Raw genomic sequence first — 24717 nt, 5'->3', positions numbered from 1 at the left:
CCTATCCATCCATCCATCCATCCATCCATATGAACATGGAACCAACCATGTCTGTATATGTATCTGTCTGTCTGTCTATCTATCTGTCTGTCTGTCTGTCTGTCTATCTATCTATCTATCTATCTTTCTATCTATCTATCTGTCTGTCTGCCTGTCTGTCTGTCTATCTATCTATTTGCCTGAGCAAGAATCTATCTATCTATCTATCTATCTGTCCATCGGTCTGTCTGTCTGTCTGTCTATCTATATATCTATATATCTATTTGCCTGAGCAAGAATCTATCTATCTGTCTCTCTGTCTCTCTGTCTTTCTGTCTGTCTATTGATCAATCTATGAATCCTCCATCCATCTTTCTATTTGCCTGAGCGGAACTTTATTTATCTGTCTGTTTATCTATCTATCTATCTATCCATCCATCCATCCATCCATCCATCCTTCCATCAGAGGTGGAGTCTATCTGTCTGTCTGTTCCATCTATCCATCCATCTATCCATTCACCTGTCTATTCATTAGTTCATCCAACTATATGCCAATCTGTGAATTTATTATCCACCCATTAATCCATCCACCCATCCATCTGATCAGTCCTATCATCCATCCATCTGATCAGTCCTATCCACCCATCCATCTGATCAGTCCTATCCACCCATCCATCTGATCAGTCCTATCATCCATCCATCTGATCAGTCCTATCCACCCATCCATCTGATCAGTCCTATCCATCCATCCATCTGATCAGTCCTATCCACCCATCCATCTGTTCAGTCCTATCCACCCATCCATCTGATCAGTCCTATCCACCCATCCATCTGATCAGTCCTATCATCCATCCATCTGTTCAGTCCTATCCATCCATCCATCTGTTCAGTCCTATCCACCCATCCATCTGTTCAGTCCTATTCACCCATCCATCTGTTCAGTCCTATCCACCCATCCATCTGATCAGTCCTATCCACCCATCCATCTGTTCAGTCCTATCCACCCATCCATCTGTTCAGTCCTATTCATCCATCCATCTGTTCAGTCCTATCCACCCATCCATCTGTTCAGTCCTATCCACCCATCCATCTGATCAGTCCTATCCACCCATCCATCTGTTCAGTCCTATCATCCATCCATCTGTTCAGTCCTATCCACCCATCCATCTGTTCAGTCCTATCATCCATCCATCTGTTCAGTCCTATCCACCCATCCATCTGTTCAGTCCTATCCACCCATCCATCTGATCAGTCCTATCCACCCATCCATCTGATCAGTCCTATCCACCCATCCATCTGTTCAGTCCTATCATCCATCCATCTGTTCAGTCCTATCCACCCATCCATCTGTTCAGTCCTATCCACCCATCCATCTGTTCAGTCCTATCCACCCATCCATCTGATCAGTCCTATCCATCCATCCATCTGATCAGTCCTATCCATCCATCCATCTGATCAGTCCTATCCACCCATCAGTCCATCATCCAGCTATCTATCCACCCGTCCATCTATCTACATCTTTTGGTTGATCGTTACATAACTTGTGTTCTACTCTGTCATTCACTCAAATCTGAACGCTCTCACAACTTCTTCCACATTCCATCAGAGTCTGTACACCAGTGTATCTGTCAGGGAGAACCGAGAACTCCTTCACGCCATGCGCGTGTTCTGCCCTGACCCCAGATGTAGTCTGGTGCTTATTAATGTCGAGACTGAACACACACAGGCGCACAATCTCTGCCTGAGCCCGAGCAGAGGAGAGCAGATCTTTCTCCTGAATTCTTCAGGAATACATTTCATTATTATAGCTGTATTTGCTCCGTGCTCCAAAATGTATTTTGTTGAATCTACTGCACTGGAACGGATACTTTTCACTATTCATCCAGCCACTTCTAAGCTTATCCAAGTGACACCAATTTACATATTCTACTCTTTTATTAATACTTTTAGAACAGTGCGCTTGCACCCTTCAACACAACCTCGATGACGCCACTGTAGCAAATGAACAGCTGTATTACTTAACGGTAATAAATATTTCCAGCAGAGCCAAAGCTATGCGCTATGATGAGCCATGTTTGAAATAAATCTCATTTAATAACTCAGTATGCGAGGGATAAATCACTTGTTGAAATCACTCAACGATGGACTCGCTCATTATGTGAGTCGATGCGAAGCAGAGTTACTCCCACCATGCCGGAGTTGATTATTTTCCTTTTTTTTTTGTTCCCCAGAACTCAGCATCATGTGAACAAATGTCTGTTAATATAAACGACTGATTATTATTATTATTATTAAAGAAAATCCATCATTCCTAGCACCTGCTAATCTGAACAAACACTGACGTTGACAGTATAAGAACTTTTTTTTTTTTTTTTTTTTTAAAGATTTTATTTGAAAGAAATCATTTGAAATACATTTTTAATGCATTTTTTATTCGTTCCACGTTGTCTCTATGTAATGGCTGCGTTTCTAAAGAGATACAAAGTACGCGGTTTTGACATACACAAGCTTGGTTCTTGCACTTTTTAAAAACTTTATAAAGTACTAACTTTAAAACTTTTAACTTAACTCTATTCGCTAATTTTGCCGTAGTGACCGTTCATATAACACTCCGAATTTTCAGAAGGGTAGCAAGAAAAGGTGCTAATCACTTACCCCGTCTGAGTCCGGAGAGTTTGGCCTCCTGTAGGACTGTGGTGTAGCACAAAGAGAGGGTTTCACGAGACCGAGCGAGAGAGAGAGAGAGCGAGCGAGAGAGCGAGAGAGAGAGAGAGAGAAATCTCTGGACGGAGGGAACAGGAGATTGTGCTCTGATGAAAATCATATGCCTTTGTGGTTTCCTTTTTTCCCCCTAAATGGAAGTTCTCTAGACTAAAAGGGAAGCCGTGAGCGCTCGAAAGCTGCCGACTTAAATAAATAGCTCTGATATATTTAATCACTGATGGATAATAAACAGCTCCAGATTTACACGGGGGGAAAAAAAGAAAAAAAAGACGACTGATTCGAGGTGTAATATGAGTGCTGTTGATGAATTATTTAAATATACGCATTATGGTGTATGGCATAACCGAAGACTAATAATAAACAGCTGAAAATGCGTTGTTATGCAGGAAAGAAAAAGAAACATAGCAGCGTCGATACGGTGACGTTTATCTCTCAGGAGAGGTTTATTTACAGAACATTTACGGAAGGAGTCTCCAGTGTCAGTGATTTATAACAGTCGGCAGATACGTTTTCCGCCGTAGGGACGTCTTCGGGACGTTTATTAGTTATTGTTTTTGTCTTATTATCTTTAAGAGAAGAATAAAGAGAGGTTGGTGACGGAGCAGCTGTTAAGAGATGCCATAACGTTAGGGATAGAAGGGACTATTTTGTTTTGCGGATGTATCGAAGCATCGTGTCAGTCGGAGAGATGCCGAATTTCTCGGAGCGAAGAAATCGATGATTTGGCGGTTTCAGATCCAGGTCAACTAGCAGCGTGGAATCAGAGCTCAGAGAGAAGAAAAGTCCAATTAGCAGAGAGCAGCATTGCTTTGGGAAACGTGTCTCCTGCTGGCCCAGCACCGAAGACGAGGAGCAGCTGGAGTTCATTAGGGCAGAAAAAAGCTTTTTTTTTTTTACTTACAACATGTGATAGGCTTCCTAGCTGCAGGTACTTTTCCCACGCACCTCTCAACACTAATGGTACCTTTTTTTTTTATCATGAAGATTTACACAGTTTTCATATATAACGTCCATAACATAGCTGAAACTCTCGGTAAAGTCTCTGTTCTGAGAGCGTGTATAGTTTCAACATTTTTACATTAGCATATGTGTGATCTGTGAGATATTACTACCCTGCTAAAAAAGAACTAATAAATAGAAACCATTACAGAAATTCTAATGGTTTCCACTACACATACCATTACAAACCATCAGCTAACCATTAAAAACCAGTACTATTCCAATTATATATCTATTAAAACCTTAATGGTATCCGCTAGACATAACATGCCACCAATAGAAGGCAACAAATTAGCAGTAGAGACCCACAGGGACCATTAAAGTTTCCATTAAAACCAGTACAATTCCAATTATATATCCATTAAAACCATTACAAATTCTATGTTTTTGTTTCAGCAGGATAGTGTTGTAGTTTCTTTTGTCATGTTTTCTGTGAAGCAGTTCCTAGTCTTCGCTTTTCCTCGTTCTGGATACTTTAAGAAGGCTTGTCTTGCATTTTGCTGCATAGAACCGTGGCTTAACACGATTTTTAAAATAAATTTGACCGCAAATCCCTTCCTAGCTTCACAGTTTAACAGTAAAAAAAAAACCCCAAAAAAGTGTATTTATTGATTGATTTATTCGTTATTTTGTTTGGATGACAAACCTAGCACCCTGAAAAGGTTTTGTACTTTTACTTATTTGATAGTCAAGTTTTTAAATGGGAAGAAATTTTAACTATAAACAGCCGTCCCACAGTTTTGACCCATGACGTGTTTTGTTATTCAGTCGCCGTACCAATGATATCTATGATAACACAACAAATATATTTGACGTGAGAGCATTTTTATTTGCTGTCTGCCCTCTTACACGTACATGAGCTCACAGATGCTTGTGATTGGCTAGTGGCCATGTGTACGACCTGAATGCCCCTCCCACCCAGACAGCACGGCCGATTTTTCTTCCTTGGCGTCCGACCGTATGGCTGTGGCGTCACCGGGATTCGGACTCGCGATCTCCTGGTGATAGGGCAAACCCTTTTGTTGCACGGAAATACTAATGCTGTAGTATAAGAGAAATAAAACACTGCTGTTGTATAGCAACATAACCCCACCCAGTCTTTAACTGTTTTCCTATAACACCGTGTTTAATTCCATGATCTTTCCCCTGCTTATGAACCGAGACATGACTGATTCTTGTATTAGCCCAAATGACACATCTCTCGTGAACTCTCTGAATGGGGCACAGGAGGGATCTTGTTATCTTATTTGACTGTTGAAATCATAATTTGTAAGGAGCGTATATACGAATCTGCACACATACAGTGTGTCTGCGTTGTTTGATTTAGAGTGTGATGATAGCCTCGCCGCTGCAGTGAGTCCTGTCTCCTGGAGGTGATGAGAAGTTGGAGAAAAAGCAGATGTTGTGTTTGTGTTCGTCAGAGCTGAAGTGTTTTACAGTGTGTGTGACGTGTGAGAGCGGGCATCGTCCCACAAAACACAGCTAGAATAATCAGCCCAGCTCCAGGGCATTAATCACACATACACACACACACACACACACAACACGTATAAAAGCATCATGGCTTGAGTGTGTAATGTCACTTCTTGTTGTTCTTCATGTTTCTACGTGCATGAACCTTACACACACACACACACGTAAGCTGTTAGGTGGATGGCTCCTAAACGGTCACGATTACACCCGTATTTTGCTTCATTCTTCTTCCTGGGTGTTGTTCTAGGCTGACGTGTTTATGTGCTCTACTCAGAGATGACCTTTTACCCATAAATGTTCAAAAGGTCGCAATATGCAAATCGGCCTCATAACCAATCACTGCATTGTTTCTTTTTGTTAAGCCTGATCATCTAGACGTTGGCTAACGGTTCATTACCAGCGTTATCGCTTGTCGTTACAGTGTAGCGTGACGTGTGGTTCTGGCCTGACGAGTCGCGCCGTGGTGTGTGTGAATCACAGCGGGGACGAGATCCACGACTCGCACTGTTCGGCGCAGAAGAGACCAAACCAGAGCGAGCCGTGTAACACTCAACCCTGCGAGTTCGTCTGGATCACAGGGGACTGGGAGGAGGTAAAAAAAATTATTTATTTTAAAAAAAAAAGGTCATTATAGTTACCTAGACTTTCCTGAAGGTTTCGTCATATCCACGCACAGTCAGGCGAACACTAACACTGAGGCACATAGCTACAAAGTCTTCCATCTGAAAGTGCTGTCCAATCTCTGAGGAGGAAGTGCGAATTAATATCACGTTTTTGTTGCAGATTTACGCAAATCTGTCAGACGTTTTGAGCCTTAAAGTGTCTGTAATGGATTTCTAGCGGTTCCTTTCCATCAGTTTGTGTGTTTTCTCTGTTTTCCTCCTCAGTGCTCTGTCACCTGTGGTCAGGGCTACCAGAGGAGGCGGGTCTCCTGCAGCGAAGTGCATTCTGGGAATGAGAATTACGTATACAGCCACCACGGGTCATCCAACTGCCCGGGGACACCTCCTGAGAGCTACCAAGCGTGCAGACTACCTTCGTGCCCTTCAAGTCAGGTGTACAGCTGGAGAGTGGGCATCTGGGGACCTGTGAGTGCTTTTACCTCTTAAAGTGCACCTATTATAGTTTTTCAAATATTACCTTTCATGCAGTGTGTTATCGAGCTGTTTGTGAGTGTAAAAACATCTGCAAAGTTTCCAAAATCAAAGCGCACGACAAAGGGAGTTACCGACTCCCAAAAGAAGGAATCGATTCTGAACAGCTGAATCGAGTCGTTAGTGATTCCAGACTTTACTTCCTGTACTAACCTATGTAGGTTTGTAACAAAAACCCCGCCTCGGTACGGTAGTGGGCGTTTCCTTTTTGAAACACGCTGACAGCGGTAGACCAATCATGACAGACTGGGATATCTGACCAATCAGAGCAGAGTATGCTCTCTGAAAGTTGGAGTTTAGAATGAATCCTTTAGAACGGAACATTTAACGAGTCGTTTGTGACACTGGTTAAAAAAGGTGATGCTGCACTTTAAATTATGAGCACCTTAAAGTGTTTTTTGACCTCGGATGCACGTAAATCTATCATATGAGACCTTTAAAACAAAATTAGACAGGTTTCAAAACCATAATAGGTGCGCTTTAATAACACCCAGTTATTGATAATCCGATCTACTCTTGCACAGGTGATGCATGTTACTGAAGAAAAAATATCTATATTTCTGAATTTGATCGAGGAACGCTTAATAGCCGCGTGGAATTTAAACCTTTTATTTATTACTTTATTTTAAATCGGGTTCATTTCTTCTTTCAGATCCTACACCACAGTGTTAAAAGGTTTTCTTTTATGGAATTCTATGTCGTGTGTTGTTTCCCCTACTGCTTTATTTTCTGTTGTCCTCATAGATGATGAAATAAAAACAGGTCTTCATAGTGGGCTCAGACTTTTAGATCCTAGTGTATCTCTTATGTCTAGTGTACTGTTTCAGGTTATTTATAGACTGTCTGGTGTGTGTGTGTGTGTGTATACAGTGTTCAGTGAGCTGTGCTGATGGTTGGATGGAGCGCATGGTGCAGTGTTATTCAGAAGAAGGGGAGCTCAGTGATGAGTGTGACTCCAGCTCGAAGCCAGAGACTCGGAGGTCATGCAGTAACCCAGACTGTGAGTGTAAAACACCGTATCCATCCTTCCATCCATCCATTTTCCATACGGCCTATCCTACACTGGGGAGCCTGGAGCCTATCCTAGGGAACTTGGGGCACAAGGTGGGGGACACCCTGGACGGGGTGCCAACCCATTACAGGGCACAATCACAATACATTCATACACTACGGACAATTTGGAAACACCAATCAGCCTACCGTGCATGTCTTTGGACTGGGAGAGGAAACCGGAGTACCGGGAGGAAACCCCAAAGCATGGGGAGAATATGCAAACTCTATGTACAGAGGGTGGAGGCGAGATTTGAACCCCCAACCCCGGACATGCGAGGCAAACATGCTAACCGCTAAGCTGCTGTGCACCTCACCCCCACACTCAGGACTCGCTCGGTTTAAAGTATTATAAATGACCTTAACTCAATGTAAAAAATACTATGTAAGTACAGTCCTGACCAAGCATCCATCTCTCTCTCTCCCTCTGTATCTCTCTCTCTCTCTCTGTGTCTGTCTTTCAGGTATATTGCCGTTTAGCTGCAGGGATGTGCAGATGCAGAACGGTGTTGTATCTGACGGAGAGCAGCTTCTCAGTGTACAGGGCAAAGCACGTAACGTGAGACTCGTTCGCCACACATTCGCCTCACACTCATCCAGTTACTGTTCATCCCAGTTCATTCCTCCTCTCTCTCTCTCTCTCTCTCTCTCTCTCGATTTTCCACTCTCTCTTCAGATCTACTGTTCAGAGATGCACACGGAAAGTCCGAAAGAGTACATCACTCTCACGACCGGAGAGGGCGAGAACTTCTCTGAGGTTTTTGCATACAGGTAGGTAAAGAAGAGGTGTCTGGGGGGGAAAAACCCCCACACCTTCTTTAAAATGTAACATTGTAATCCACTGAAATACAGCGCATAAAGGAGAAACGTTTGTATTTATCGTTGGCTGCTATGGGCTGTTGAATTTGTTCCTTAAGCGTTTCTAGTTAGATTATAAATAGTTATACGTATTTATACGTGGCTTTTTTTTTGTGTGTGTAATAGTTTCATTGCTGTTTTAACTGATACAGTTAATGATTGTATCAGCAAAACTTGTATTTCACTGTGTTTCTCGGTAAATGTGTTGTCCAGGCTGATGGATCCCACGCAGTGTCCATCAAATCTGATCCACAGAGAGGAGTGCCAGTGCCGGAGAGACTACACAGCCGCTGGCCTTTCCACTTTCACCCGGGTCCGACTGGACCTGAGCAAGATGACCGTCATCAGTGAGTCAAACGCTCCTTGGCACACGCGCTGCAGTAGATTAAACGATGGTTCGGCAAAAGAAAACCTCATTTACACTCGCGCTTCAGATCAAAGGTGATCGATTGGGCAAGGCAGGCTTGAATCTGGCTGAAATATAGCTAACAAATCATTTTTCGGTAAATCGTGAGACTTACTGATGTGCTTTAGGATACTGTCATGTAAAACACAAGCGAAATCCAGTGAAGGCTACAGGAATAAATCACGACAGGGTCTGCTGTCATAGGAAAGTAATCAGTGATGAAATTGCCCACAACACACAGCAGTTGCATTGTTTATTATTTAAAGAACGATTCATTAATAAATCTGTTATCTGTTCATAGTTACATTTAATGTTGCGGATCATCCGAGAGTTAGTTGGTTCCTGTTATCACTTGCATTAAAGCAGCTATAAACAGTCGTGGAAGGAGTCTCCAGTGTCAGCAATTCCTCTTAGTAAGTAAGTAAGTAAATTTTTATTCATATAGCACATTTAGACACAGCAAAGCTGACCAAAGTGCTGAACAGAGTAAGTAGGTTTAAATGAAACCAAATAGAGAGTAAAAATGAGATTAAAATGCCTGGGAGAAGAGATACGCTTTCATCCTCTTTTTAAAAACGATAATTGAGGGAACAAGACGGATGTCCAGTGGCAATTGATTCCATAAACGATGGGCGAGCTCTATCCCCTCTTAGTTTTTAAATCTTTTAGCATTGGGCCCCATCGCACCAGCCTGTCGTTGATTATTTTCATATTACAGCATGCTCCAAAGAGTTTTATTCCTAACTTATCAGCAGACGCAGTCCAGTCCTTTTGTTCAATATCCATCCATCCATCCATCCATTTTCCGTACCACTTATCCTACAAAGGGTCGCAGGTGAGTCTGGAGTCTATCCCAGGGAACCCATCGCAGTGGGTTCACACTCTACGGACAATTTGAAAATGCCAGTACGCCTACAACGCATGGCTTTGGACTGCGGGAGGAAACCAGAGTACCCAGAGGAAACCCCCGAAGCACGGGGAGAACATGCAAGCTCTGCGCATACAGGGCAGAGGTGGGTTTTGAACCCCCATGCCCAGAGGTGTGAGGCAAACATGCTAACCACTAAGCCTCCGCGCCCCCATTGCTGTTCAGTATAAGCATTAATAATGCAATCCTACAGCTCCAGTTTTTGTCCTGAAGGCTCATTTCTCCCACCATGTGAGCTTGAGTATAAGTGCAGTATTATTCTCCAACAGCTGTATCTGCTTTCGTCCAAAACTGACAGATCGCACACACACACACACACACAGCTGATCTGAAAAGCTGCGCACCACAGTCCACATCTGGAGGAAAGAGCACGTCTGAACTTCTCTATCCTACAAAAAAATGTGAAACCTCTCGCTGTGCCTCATTCCAAAGACTGGCTAGAAGACTTTTCTGTCTTGGCAGGAGTTTTAAAGCAGAAATATGACTATGCCTATTGGATTCAGTCTAATGGACTCAAATAATAGCTTTGCCATCAACATAACATTAAGATACTGGAGCATTTAGAGCTCAGTTTTCAGTTTCTGCAAAGCATACGTCTTATAAGCAACGGTGCTAATCCAAACCGTCTCCCTGAGGGACAGCCATGGCGGACGTTCCTTTTCGCACGTGCGTCATAGTCCTGAAGATATGAAGCGAAATCGATCTTAGCGGACCCTCTCGTCACTACCCGTGCGATCGGATGGCCGAGAGAGGGATCTGCTGCGAAAGCAAAACATGTGGCTCGTGTTCCACGAAAGGGAGAGGAAATAACAGTGATTATAGAAAGGCCGTGTCGTGTGGCAGTGCCGCGGCCCTGAGACATAGCTGCTATTTTATAGACAAACGCATGCTATAGGAAAATACTCAGCATGCCAAACCATAACTCGTCACCTGATTTACTTATACTAATTGTTTTCTGGACAATACAATGATAATGTTTTTTTGGACATAACCATGATGGTAGTACCATGACCTTTTGGGCACTGTCATGATAATGTTACCATGAATCCTTGGACACAAGTACCAAGGTAGAACCATGGCCTTTTGGGCATAACCATGATGGCAATATCATAGCCTTTTGCACATAACCATGATGGTAGTACTATGACCTTTTGGGCATAACCATGATGGCAATATCATAGCCTTTTGCACATAACCATGATGGTAGTACTATGACCTTTTGGATATAACCATGATGGTTGTACCATGACCTTTTCGACATAACCATGATGATAGTACCATGGCCTTTTGCACACAACCATGATGGCGTTACAATGAATTCTTGGATACAACCATGATGAAGTAACATGTTTTTTGGACACGACCAAGGTGGTAGTATCATGGTAGAGCTATGATTTTGGTAACCTTGGCCATTTGGACATAACCATGATGTGGTAGTGTTCTACCAAGGTAGAGCCATGGCCTTTTGGGCATAACCATGATGGTAATACCATGGCCTTTTGGACATATCCATGATGGTAGTACCATTGCCTTTTGCACACAACCATGATGGTTGTACCATGACCTTTTGGGCATAACCATGATGGTAGTACCTTTTGCGCACAACTGTGTTGGTTGTACCATGACCTTTTGGGCATAACCATGATGGTAGTACCTTTTGCGCACAACTATGTTGGTTGTACCATGACCTTTTGGGCATAACCATGATGGTAGTACCATGGCCTTTTGCACACATCCATGATGGTGTTACAATGAATTCTTGGATACAACCATGATGAAGTAACATGTTTTTTGGACACGACCAAGGTGGTAGTATCATGGTAGAGCTATGATTTTGGTAACCTTGACCATTTGGACATAACCATGATGTTAGTACCAAGGTAGAGCCATGACCTTTTGAACACTACCATGATGGTAATACCATGGCCATTGTTTTTCTGCCTCATTGTTTGTTTGTTTGTTTTTTACAATACCTTGATGGTTTCACCATGATAGAATCATGGTTTTGGACAGTATTATGGTAGTTCTGCTATGGCAGAACCACGATTTTATAGACAATACCGTGATTATAGAATATGGTAGAATGGCTGTTTTTGGACACTACCATGATGGTAGCTCTAAAAGATTTCGGGCACTACAATGTTGCCAAGACGATGGTACGAGCACATTCTTCTAGATACTTCCATGATGGTATAGCCATGATTTTTGGAACGCCAATCTATAAAATGAATTCTAACTTCACATGAGCTCTCCTTTCTCACCAGAAAACATATTCAAGAGAATTTTTGAAGAGTTTTATGAAAATAATAATAAAAAAACCCCTGAAAGGTTAAAGGAGCCTAGTGTATGAGGGTATGTATTCCCACCATGTGACCTGTTTAGGTCAGAGATTGCTAGCCTGGCATCTGGAGAGGTTAATGACACTAATCTTCTTCTCAGCGGAGGACCTGTTTAGAAAGTGGGGTCATGAGCAAATCCAGAATAAACATTGTGGTTAATTACAGCTCTGTCTAATGTCAAGGAGCCGTCAGACGCAAAAAAAACCCCGTAGCCTTCCCTGCTGCGCTAACCTTTCCCTGCGCCTGCCCAGGAATCATTTAGGTCCAAGCATGAAGGGGTTAATGGTTTCAAGATTGCAGTTTGCGCTTGCTAAAAAGCTCAAGATTACAAGGCAAGGACTTGATTGGTTCAAATTGCCCTCGTATTATGTTTCACTTATATATCACTTATCCTTATTATGCCATAGGTGGCAACCTCTGAGAGGAAAAGTGGTCAGATTTGGGATGGTTACAATCCCAGAGCTCAAAAATAACTGCACTAGAAACTTATCGAAGTGTTATAAATACAGCAACTAAGCCACACACACTGTCTAAATCTAGCAGGGTAAATTATTCCTCTGTTTCTGTTTGTTTGTTTGGTTTTTTTTTAGCCACAGATTGGAAGTACTCGTACACTCGAGAAGGTCATAAGGTTCCCTTCGCCACAGCAGGAGACTGCTACAGCGCCGCCCGCTGCCCACAGGTGGGAACAACTCCTCCAGATAATTATGCATCCTGGCAATGTATTAGAAAGTTACTAGAGTCTTGATCACGGCTTTGTTAGCATGCAGTGAATAAAACACACATGGGGGGGGGGCGGGGCATTGTCTGGCACCAGAAACAGGGATGATTAAAGAAGCTAGAAGGAAATGGGAAATGTATAGAGTTTAAGAGGAATGTGTGTGTGTGTGTGTGTGTGTGTGTGGGTGTGCATGTGCATTTTTGCAGGTCTTGCCCGATCAAATTTTTTTTTTTAAACCAGCGACCTATTTGACATCTGGCACTCATTTCTCAAGTCTTCACTCTTTCATCCATCCTATATTTTGATATTCGTGTTCTTCGTAGCTCTCAACCGCACTCGGTTTCTTTTTCTCTTCTCGATCGTGTTCCTCCGTCTCTCAGCTCCCCAGATGAGAGAAAAACATTCTGGAACAGACTTTCTCTTATCCTCTTTTCCTTTACCCGAGTCACCAGAGAGGAAGCGTAGCTCGGCTTGTCGCTGCATCCCATTCAAACAGTACACATGTATTTCAGTGAATATCGGTTCTTTACGTTTTAGCTGTCTCAAGCAATCCACGATCCGTGAACATCCTATACAGTTATTTATTTATTCTTGTTTATTTTTAGCAGGTACTGCCAGGGCAGTCACTTAGGAATTGTCAACGCCATAAGAATGTAGGATACATATGTTTGTTGGTTGGTTGTATAAATATTCACCCCCGGGTCAATACTAGGTGGAACCACCTTTGGCTGCAGTTACAGCTGGGATATATCTCTATTAGCGTTGCACATCTGGATTCTGATGTTTTTGCCCATTCTTGGTAAAAGTGCTTAAAATCTGTCAGATTGAATGGAGATCGTCGGCGAACAGCAATTTTCAAGTCATCGATTTGCCCTCACAGTATGAGTACCCTTGGTTGGGTACTATGGTTATGTCCTTTATATTTCGTAATACCATTTATATGAAAAAGATTCACTACTGACTGACTAACATGGATCCTGTTTGAGGTTTCACTCGCTGAGTGTATTTCTGTTCTGGATCTTCAGGGCCGATTCCGACTCAACCTCTCAGGAACAGGCTTCCAGGTGGCTGAGAATACCCAGTGGATTTCCCAAGGGAACTACGCCGTGGCGGACATCCACAAGTCCCAGGTACCTCGTTCGTAATGTCGAGAAAGTGCCGAGAAAACGTACCAGTGATGCGTTAATCTGATCCTGCTTTCGTCCTGAACCCAGTCATTTGCTTATAATCCTCACTGTCGAGTTTTCTAATCCTGACTCCTTTCTCTTCTTCTCTATTTTGACGTCCCTTCATACACCTTCTCAAGTCCTCCCTTCCCTGAACACACTTCTTCTCTCCATCCAAACATTCATTGCCTCATTCGCCCCCCTCTTCAGGAGCCTCAAGTGCACAGCCAGGGAGCACTATTGAGCAGCTGCCACGAGAAGACCTCCATTTCTGTGTTTGTAATTGAAATCAGTCAGGGGCGCCTTTTTTGGCAGGGAGTGAAAAGGTTTGCAATGAAAAGCGCTCCACATGGAGAGGAAAGTGGACAGAAAGTCAGATGTGTTAAAGTCGAGAGCTGCAGAGAATCCTGCGGATCGGTTCATTATGCGGACGAGAGCCTGCTTTTTTTCTCTCGTGTGATGCCATTTCCTGGAATTAATGTCTCTCATTGTCATTTGTTCGTGTTATACGGTTCGTGTTATATGCCAAGCAGAGTTACTCTTACCACCCAAACTCTTCATTATTTCACTTAGATTACATAGAGTTCATGTGTCAGTACTGTATAAGTAATAATAATAATAATAATGTATTAGAAGGATGCATTAAAAGCAGTCATTTGATTTATAACAGTGACGTCTGACCAGACAGATCTGAGAACGCAAGAGCAGTGCTGTGTTAATAATCTTTAATATTCCATGTTTAACACTCATTGTAAATGCAGTTTTTAAGTACGGCCTGTGACGTGCAGTTCCTTTCTTGTTTCACAGGATGGCAGTAGAGTGACAGGAATGTGTGGTGGCTACTGTGGCAAATGCACTCCATCTTCCAGTTCAGGCCTTCTCATCCAAGTTTCATGAGAAACCTTCTTACAGGTCCAGACTTACATTCTTCATTCTTATAACGACAACACATTTGGGTGACAAATTCAAGGAAAAAACAAACATTAAGTGTCTGAGTGGTACAAGAACAGCTTCAGTGTACACTGGTACAGATTGTACAAGTCTCTGGAATTGCACTGTCGAGACGGACACCGTTCTTGTCGACGTCCTGATGAAGGTGACGGAGAGAGCCGTCCAAAACGTCGCTCCAAAACCTTAAATGGGGTTCAACTGAGTTGAGATCTGGGTTAGGTCGGAGGCCGTAGCACTTGATTCTACATCGTTTTTATCATCGCCGAACCATTCAGTGAGCTCTCGAAGCACTGGGGATGGGGGCGGGGTCATCCTGGAAGTGACCACGCCCACCAGGATAGATACTTTTATCATAGGATAAAAGTGATCAGTCAGAAGAGCTTTCTATTGATTTGCAGTGACGCTTTCCTCTAAAGGGACACGTGCACGCAAATCAAGCTGGCAAAATAAATAAATACCCCCAAACGTAACGTAGCCACCATTTTTTTCCTTTAATTTGACACCCGTCTGACCTTTTAGGGAACTGGGATTGTGCAGCAAAAGGTATCAACCTATAGAGCTGTAGAACTAAATGGGATAAGGATTGAAACAAGTGAGATCAGCCTTGAAAGTAAACCATTTGCTGATTTTCTTCTTCAGGACGTTCTCTTCTCTTGGGGTTCTCCTCTCTATTTGGTGCTAAAGACAATAAAGACAACGAAGAACGCTCCTCGTCCATCCCGACTTCCTGCTGTCCATATGTAAATATCAGCTGGTGTATGTAATGTACAGATCGTGTTGAATTATTTATTATAACCCACATTTATTTTTATACAATTATTTAAAATGTTAACAAAGCCATTTGTGAATTGTCGCGTGTTTTGGGTTTTATAATAAGTGTTTTTCGTCATTGAAAACTCTTCTGCATCAGGGTGGGTAGGACATAAAGAAACCAGCAGCTCCACAATAACACATGGGGGAAAAAGTATTTACATCCTACGCTTTCATGTTCCATACATACGACCCGTGGAGGGTTAAGACTTTGTGGGTGCTGTAGAAAGGAAGTCAGGTTTTCCTAACCGACCTCGCTAGAGTTCTGGAGATCTCGCCGATTGATGATGTCAGCAGAATGTAGTTTTCTTGAATCACAGGTCTATCATTCGAGGATGAGATGTCTGATTTGGGATCATCTCGTAGTATGTGTGACAAGAAATAATCTTAAAAGACAGGCTAAAAGCGGGATTAGTTTAGTGGAGGCAAAATGGCAACTCAGAATGAGTCTAGAGAATGAAGCAGGTAAGGGAAGTCGCTCTGGGAATGTAACCTTCATCAGCAGGTGGAAAACATTTCGCTGATTGTAACGTTTCAGACAGCGTAAGCCGCATATATCAGTGGACAAACAAGGCTCAGAACGTACACAACTATAAAGTTAGGCAAGACTCCGATTGTGAACGGAATAGCAGAATAAAAACGTCGACTGAGGGGTCTGAGAGCAAAATCGGCCGTGCTCTGTGGGTGGGAGGAATGGCGTTACTCATTACTGTCAATCAGAGTGGCACTAACCAATCGTAGGTGTCTGTGAGTTCGTGTATGTGGGAAAGTGTATACAGTGAAGGGGCGGGTGTATATATATATATATTTAAAATAAAAGGGGTATTGCAGTTTGTTTCATCCTCATCTCTCCTGACCACATCTGGAGTGAATGTGTTAATACTACATACACACACACACACACACACACACACACACAAAAAAAAAAAAAAAATCATTTCCCAGTACTGAGGGGAAAAAACCCCCTGAAAACCTGTTTACTTCATACGTGGAAGTCTCAGGGCAGATGTTGAATTCTGTCGATAAATGTTTAAAATATAGTATATGCCTATATTTTGCAAAATTCAAACAATACAACAATTAAAACGTTAACCATAAAGGTCCACGGAAAGATAAGACGGGAGTGAAGAGTGTCTAAGCAAGAGTGGTTTTATGAGAGAACAGCTATCCAAGACTATGTTAAGAAATTCGGTAAAAAGTAGTTCCGGTTACTTTCCCTCAGAAGAAGTAGTCCAAATTCTGGAAGATATACAGTACAGAATATACAGATTGGATCTTACTTACAAATAAATCTGTCTCAAGAATTAAAGTTCGTGGACTTTAAATATATATATATAATGTATATATTTATGTCTTAAATATTTGACAGAATTCAACAGGTTCCCCTAGACTTCCATTGTAAGTAACTTTTTGAAATGGACAGTTTTTCACATCTTTTGTCAATATGTGTTGAAATTCATGTTAATGCTAATCAAGAATCGAACATACACTACAGATACAGTGGATCGAGATTAGGTTGAAAAACACTGGAATATTTCTTTAATGGAGTTTGATAACAAAATGGCATCTCTTTAGTGAATGAAACCATCAAGGTATTGTAAAAAAAAAACAAAAACAAATTAACAATGAGCCAGAAGAACAATGGTCATGGTACTAACATCATGGTTATGTCCAAATAGCCAAGGTTATCAAAATCATAGCTCTAAAATGACACTACCACCTTAGTCGTGTCCAACAAACATGTTACTGAGAATGAAGGACCTTCAGCATGTCGTCTAGAGTTTATTAACCGTACTGGGATTATGAAAAGCCAGAAGTGCCGCTACATGACAGGACGATCACGACATCAGGTCAATAAGATCTCAGAGAAGGGGAAAAAAGCAGCTTTGCAATGAAGATCGAGTCTGAATCTGAATTTTCAGGAGAAGAAATAAATATGACGTTCGGTGCTTTTAGTTGTTTCAGCTTTATTTCAGGAAATGTACTTCAGATGAAGATGATGCTTACTGTTAGCCATAACCAAACTTTTGGGAGTTTTGAAAATGAAGTCCACAAGATGGACGACATTTGGTCATTTAATAATTATTAAGTAACTAAAAAAAAAAAGAAGAAAAAAAAAAAACCCTTCACGAATACAGATATAGAAAATACAGAAAAAATATCGATTTGTTGTTTTTTTTTTTTTTAAACAAATGGTGTTTATGTTTCATCTTTATTTTTTACTTCTAAATACCTCACGAATTCTGCTTGTATGTTTTATGTACTTATTTTTTGCAATTTGAATAATTTGTTTTTGGTCTCATAAATAACAAAATGACTGTTCTTTGTGGTCTTTTATTTTTATTTGTATGTTCTATCGTTTTCAGGGTACGTCTTATTTGGCTTTTTTTTCCTGCTGTTTTTTTATTGTTGTTGTTGTTGTTGTTGTTGTTGTTGTCACAATTAATTAATGATTTATGGTCTCAGAGCATTTCTCAGGCACGTATTAGTTGTTCCACATTTTTGAATTTGTATCCATTTTAGAGCCACTGGTATTGTCCATATTCTTCAAAAAAAAAGCCATCCGTGCCTTAACCTATCAGACGGTGCTATTTAGGTTATAGATTATTCAATTCTTCGATTATCATCGAGGATCTTGACTTGCCGTTAGGTAAAACTTCATACTAAAAAAGGGAGTTCACGTTTCATAGCCAAGTTCAAACACTCCTTGGTTTGTATATATTTATAAAAGTATGTGCACCCGAATTTGTCTCTGCATTACTGTATTTATTATATTTACAGAGGTAAATGGATTTTTGCTTGTTTGAAATCTATATATATATATATATATATATATATATATATATAAACATATGTCTTGTGCATCTGGCGATTAAGCCGGAATGATGTGGATTTGCAGTGTTATGATTCTTGTATGGATCATGTAAAAGGGAATCTTAATGCAATAAAACTACCTTTGATTTAAAAAAAACAAACAAACAAAAAAACAGTTTTCTGTTTGATTTGCTCCATCCCCATCAAGCAAGGTTCATTCATTTCTTATATGCATGAAACTTTTATTTAAAAATAATAATAATAATAATAATAATAATAATAATAATAATAATAGTAGTAGTAATTCAATCCCTGGTCCAGAATGAGCTCCATTTTCAAATCGGCTTTTTTTCCTTTCTTTTTTATGTGGATAACAAGATTATTAGTCTGATCTCCCACTACGTCTAGCCTCTTTATGTCATTCTCTATATATGTACAGACTGAGTTTATCTCTTTAATGCCACTAACACACACTGTCTATCTATCTCTCAGGTGGGGGGGGGGGGGGGTGTGTGTGTGTGTGTGTGTTCGTTCACAGCTGTCTTGGCTCACTCCAGGTTCGAGCCCATGCTGTTAGCTTCCTGTCAGAGTCGATTCATGAAAAAAGCATGATGAAAAACTACTGCTGAAGGTTCGAGTGTAGGTCAGAAGGAGTTAGCAGCATGTTGTGAGAACTTTAAAACCAGGATGTCAGAAATCTACACAAAATAAGCCTTAAAACTGTAGTGGGAGGAAAAATCTGCATGTTTGTGCAAAATTACTAACAAATCCCTTTAGAAAAAAAACAAAAAACCCTACATGTTTGAATTGCATAAGTTTTCACCTCCTAAATTAGTTCCTCTTGCCATCAGAAGTGACATCATTAGTTGAACGGAGTTCACCTGTGAAGTGTCATGTGACCTCAATATAAACTCTTCCTGAAGGCCAGAGAGTTTGCTAGAGAACCTCAACAAGCACTATAATGAAGACTAAAGACCTAGCAAAGCAAGTCTGAGTTCTGGAACATTATCAATTAGGGTTTGGTTATTTAAAAAAACAAACAAACAAACAAACAAAAACCCTAAATCCATTATTTAAAAAAAGAATTGTCAAAAGAACATTGCACAACCAAGAGGGGCCTGTCCACCCAAATTCAGTAAGTGTGTAAAGAAGGGATTCGTCAGTTAAGCAATCTTTAGCAAGCTAAGAACCCTAAATTATGCAGATAGATCTTATCTAATAAGTGTAAATAAAAAGGCTATGAAATTTAATTGCACATTTTGACCAGGATTGTGAAAGACTAGGGTTTGGAAATCTTGAGTAATTGTATTTCATAGATTTTCCTCCCTATTTATACTTCACATGAGTGTTATTGAGTCTGAATACCTGTGTGTGTGTGTGTGTGTATTTACATGACTTAATTACATTTCCAAGAAGAAGAAAGAAACATTTGACCTGTTACATTGTTATTGTAGACCTTCAAAGGACAAAGCCATCTGGAAGATCTCTTCATCTCTCATACAGCTGATTGAAATGGCTCAGATTAGCATTCAGTCAAGTCTGTCGATGTAGGGAAAAAAAAACCTATCACGATTCACCAGGGACCTTCTCATGCATCTGCAATGAGCTTCTCGTGCTACACAGTACAACACAAGTGCTTAATGTTCTAGGTATCCGTGTGAATTTAAATATGGATTATCCACTGGACAGCAGTGTGGAACTTGAGGATTAGCGTCTCAGTAAAAAGGTTCAATATGCTGGCTGGAGTAAACAAGGGGGGGGGGGGGGGGGGGAGTCTCCTAATTAAAAAAAAAACAAAAAAAAAACATGCTGGTGTAAATTCAGCTAATTTGCTACATTTATCTGTTGGCCTGTTAGCTTTGCTAATGGCAGGTTAGACTAGCATTGCTTAATGTAAATGGCTAGATATAGCAGCTAGCAAATTACTCAAATTCTAGCTAATGGTAAATATTGGTTATTTCTGATTAATTCATTAGCAAACTGGTCATGTCCTCATTTGTAAGTCACCTTGGATAAAAGTGTCTGCTAAATGAATAAACGTAATTGTAAAACAGTTAAATGCTAGTTTTCCCGTGAAAAGAAGACGAACTTGATTTCATCATTTCAAAAGACTTGCGTTTTACTCTTTCATACTTAAATACGTCTGAAAAGTAGAAACTCTTTGTTTTTTATTTCCATTTTAGGCTGGATACTTCCACTTTTAATTGAGTCTGACTTTGACTGTAAATAATCCGTCATTTTTCCTAAAGTTTACCCAGTTACATTTTTCTTCTTTTTTTTTTTTTAACTTGATTTATTTAGTTAAAAATTCCAATCCGGATAATTCCAGGGTGTCGATGTGGACACTCGAAGCAAATGGCCGCTGACGGTGCGAGGTACATAATTGTGTATGCGTTACATCAGGCGTTGAAGGATCGAATAACGGCTCGACGTTCGCTCGCTCCTGCTGAAGGGTTTAACCATTCAGAATGCGAAGGCCCTTGAGACCTGAAGTCCACTAGACTGATCAAGCCTTCTTTAGTCTCCCTACTCCCTAGCCTTTTCTTCACTGATATAATAGCAAGTGCTTGTTGAGAAGCCCGCGCTGCATTACTTAACAAGAAATGTAATTACCATTTCCCCTGATGCTGCAGTAGAGTTAGGAGCATTGTGTAATGAGTGTTATTCATGAGCAAACCTGCCAAGTGTGCACTTTAAAAATAGATAGATACACAGTATAAATTCATTATGTTAAATGTACTGTACAATTTGCAAAATATTATGTAAAAATGTAACAAAAGTATGATCAAAAGCTTTATTATATCTTATTTTAATCATAGTAAACTCAGAGTCTCAGTCTTGGATAAAAATGATGCGTGTTTACCTGAACACCTTCCAAAAAAAAAAAATCGTAGCTGGAAAGATGACAATTGTAAAGAAGGAGAGGAAAAAAACTCTCAAATTAATCGCATAAAACGACTTGTGAAGCAACTAGAGAGAGTATTATACATGTTAACAGGCCGAGACAACGAGACGTCCATGTTCTGCTATAGAAAAATAATAAACAATGCATGCATGGTTTGATGCCCTGCTGGAAAAAACAAACAAGATAACATGAATAGAAACCCTCACAGAATTTGTAATGGTTTTTATGGGAATTGTATTGGTTTTAATGAAAATTGTAATGGTCCCTGTTGGTCTCTACTGGTAATTTGTTGCTTTCTATTGGTGGCATGTTACATCTAGTGGATACCATTAAAGTATCTATGTCCTTAATACATCCAACCATGTAATGGAAACTATTTAGTAATGGTTTTAATGGATGACAGCTGATGGCTTGCAATTGTATCTGTAGTGGAAACCGTTCGAATTTCTGTGATGGTTTCTACTGGGGTTTTTTTTTTTTTTTTCAGCAGGATGGTACCATCTTGAAGCACCCCCCCAAATGTTTTATTCCTGTTATACCACAGGAATTGTGAAAGATTCCAATCTTTATGGTATTAATGAATGAAATGCCAAACTATTTATCCATTTATTGTTGCATTTAATATTGTGGAATGTCCAGGAAACAAGTTCCTGTTGTTTGTTGTTATTATTAACAGTAAAGTAGCTATAAACAGTTATTCCCTCACCACCATTTTCCTTTTCTCTCTCTCTCTCTCTCTCTCCAAATTAATAAGACAAACCAGAAACTCCTCTGTTCTGCAGGCTTTCCATTGGTGGAAAACGTCTCCACTGTTACGATGCGCTAACAGTGGAGACTCCTTCCATAAATGGTACACAAACATCTCGTACGTGTTTTTAATTACAAATAATAGCCTAATTGACTGAATGAGCTGTTGCTATAGAAGAATAAGATGTGATTTTGCAGCTGCTGTTACAGCGACTTGAGCAGCACCTTCTGACCAATCAGAATCGAGAATCCAACAGCGGTGTGGTGCAAACAAATCATTAAATCTCCAAAGTTTCCGATCTTGAACAACACACTTTCAAGTTAGATCTGGAGCGTAATCGGAATCTCATGAGCTTTAATGGTGTATTTTTATTTCTCATTGGCTAAGATGAGTTGAGGTAGGGGGGAAGAATCCGGAAGCGCATCGGTACGCACGCACGCACGCACGCACGCACGCACGTTGTGCGATGGCCAGGGTTTCACGCGTAAACGCATAGGCACAGAGGGGCGAGCAGGGACTCCTCCGAGTGTCCTCTTTCATTCCCAGCTCGAATTCACCTCTCTGAACCTGCCATGTTTAGGAGAAGCTCTAAGAGGAGAAAGTCCAGCCGATCGGTGAGTAAAGCGCAGTTTTATTTCATCACTGTGCGCCTTTACGCACTGAAGTTTAGAGCGCAGTATTGCGTGCGTAATTGAGTAATGCGTACTTTTCCAGAAGTATTGCACCTCAACTGAAGCACTTTGTTGGACATAGTATCCTGTTCTAATATAAGGTTTGGTACTTATCCCGGTCGTGCTCCGTGCACTTGGATAACCTGCGTATTTAAATATGATTTCCTGTGAATGACGTTTACCATAAACTAAAGGTCGCATGTCCAGAGTATCAGCATTACACTGGACATTGTGTACATCATCAGTTATTCATTAGAAGTGCATGAATAATGAATAACACCCAGCACAAGGAGTTGAGGACACTGAGACCAGAGCAATATGAGGATCAGTGAATATCCAGCTATTACATTGATTAATGTAGCCTGAGAGAATGTAGCCTGGTCGCTTTTGGAATGGTGGATGGAGAGATAAAGTGGAACTGCACCACACGCACAGAAGAAAATGGTACCTTTCCTTATCACTTGTCACCCTTTGTACCTTTTTAATGTGTATTTCATCAGGAAACGTGACTATAGTGTACCTTTTTAAATGATAAGGTAGTAAAGGTACTGAAGATGTGCTTGATGGTACTGTCACATGTACAGTTCAGTATACTGAAATATTTGTGATGCCGTGTTTAGTGACTACTTTGTTGCTCGGTGTTGCGTTTTCATTATTCCTCGGAGAACTTGGCTGAACTTGGCATGTCGCACAAGGGGGACTTGTTATTGCTCGAGCAGAATCTTCGTAGCAATGAGAACTCCGACATAGAAGTAGTGAAGACGTTGGTGCAGACGTTGGAGTCCCAGAATGCAGTGCAGCTGCTGTATACGAGATGATCTACAAGATGATGACGTTGATGTTGCATAAACGTTTGAGCAGAGCGTACAGATGAGGACAGATTGAGAGAGCTGGAGGAGCTAAAGCACTAAAGCGCCGCTGCATCGCTGTGTTCAGATAGAGATGAAGCAAGCACAGCTGTATCCCACTGGGCGTATTATCAGAAAGCAGTCAGATGGCATTGTGGGTAATGCAGCAAACTATTAACCAAAGTGGAAATCGACCAACATGTCGAGAATTTCATTGTTAAATGAAATTTTTTCTGAGAGTACATGGATGTACCTGACTCTTTCAATGTTTCTCTTCTCTCTTAATTTTAGCCTAGTGCACTGGACAATCCGGGAAGAGGCCAGCCCTGTAATGTGTGTGGTGAGCAGTGTCCTGGCTTTGTCATGCACAAATGGAGGTAAAACACCACATCTTAACACACACACACACACACACCTCCTCCTTCAGCAAACGCGCTTTTCCTTATCATCCGTGCATCATGTAGAGCTAACAAAGCATCGGATTCACTCTGGAGGTGCTGAGGATTGTCTTCCTCTGCTTGTAAGAAAAACACAGCTAGTTGCGTGTAAAATGCAGTATATACATCGTTAGCCTAGGTTCCGAAACATTAAAGTGCCACGTGCTTGTATGTTCTGTCTCGTATTTCTGCGGTCTTCACGGATGTGTCCTGCTAAGCTCCGAATCTGTGTCTAGTCTCATATTTGTTCAGCTGAGGGTTAAAATGTGCTTTAGTAGGCCAAGCTAGTGTTCTTGTAGTGAATAGGCTTGGCAGCGCGAAGCTTAGCCCTCCCAAAAATATCTGTTTACACTGCGCCCGCTATTCACGCTTTTCTGGAGCTTCGAGCCACGTTCCTGCTTGGGCGACTCCAAGGCTTTCGACGTTATAATGTAGAGTCAGTGGTGTGGTGTGGAATGGAAATGTGAACAGTGCAGAGGTTTAACTGGACTCCAACTTGGGGTTAAGACACAATCACGCTAGCTGTTGGTAAATCTGACCTCAATTTAAATGGATTTTGCTGTGGGTTTTTCTGTGTGTGTGTTTTGCAGAATTCCGGGGCTTAAAAACTTCACGTAATGCTGAACTGGTGTGCAAATTAGCATTGCCGACCAACAGCACAGCTTGAATTGCCCTCGATAGATCCACAAAAGAAGGCAAACCGAAATAAATAAGTACCGCCATTTTATCCTTTAGT

General features: G+C 41.1%; 1 protein-coding gene across 1 annotated transcript in view; it reads left to right on the top strand.

The window, feature by feature from the left end:
* Positions 1-16419, top strand: part of adamts9 (ADAM metallopeptidase with thrombospondin type 1 motif, 9) — a 61906-nt gene extending 45487 nt beyond the window's left edge. The window contains exons 30-39 of the mRNA XM_053652729.1: positions 5597-5767; positions 6063-6263; positions 7200-7329; positions 7844-7938; positions 8056-8150; positions 8451-8584; positions 12501-12592; positions 13657-13761; positions 14605-14709; positions 15388-16419. Coding sequence (XP_053508704.1) covers positions 5597-5767; positions 6063-6263; positions 7200-7329; positions 7844-7938; positions 8056-8150; positions 8451-8584; positions 12501-12592; positions 13657-13761; positions 14605-14694 — 1113 coding nt within the window. The 3' untranslated portion in view covers positions 14695-14709; positions 15388-16419. The remainder of the gene's footprint in view (positions 1-5596; positions 5768-6062; positions 6264-7199; positions 7330-7843; positions 7939-8055; positions 8151-8450; positions 8585-12500; positions 12593-13656; positions 13762-14604; positions 14710-15387) is intronic.
* Positions 16420-24717: the final 8298 nt, after the last annotated feature.

This window comes from Ictalurus furcatus, chromosome 21 (genome assembly GCF_023375685.1).
Source record: "Ictalurus furcatus strain D&B chromosome 21, Billie_1.0, whole genome shotgun sequence".
In the NCBI taxonomy this organism is placed as follows: domain Eukaryota; kingdom Metazoa; phylum Chordata; class Actinopteri; order Siluriformes; family Ictaluridae; genus Ictalurus; species Ictalurus furcatus.
Note: the sequence above shows the minus strand (reverse complement) of the source record. Positions and strands in the feature narration are given on the sequence as shown.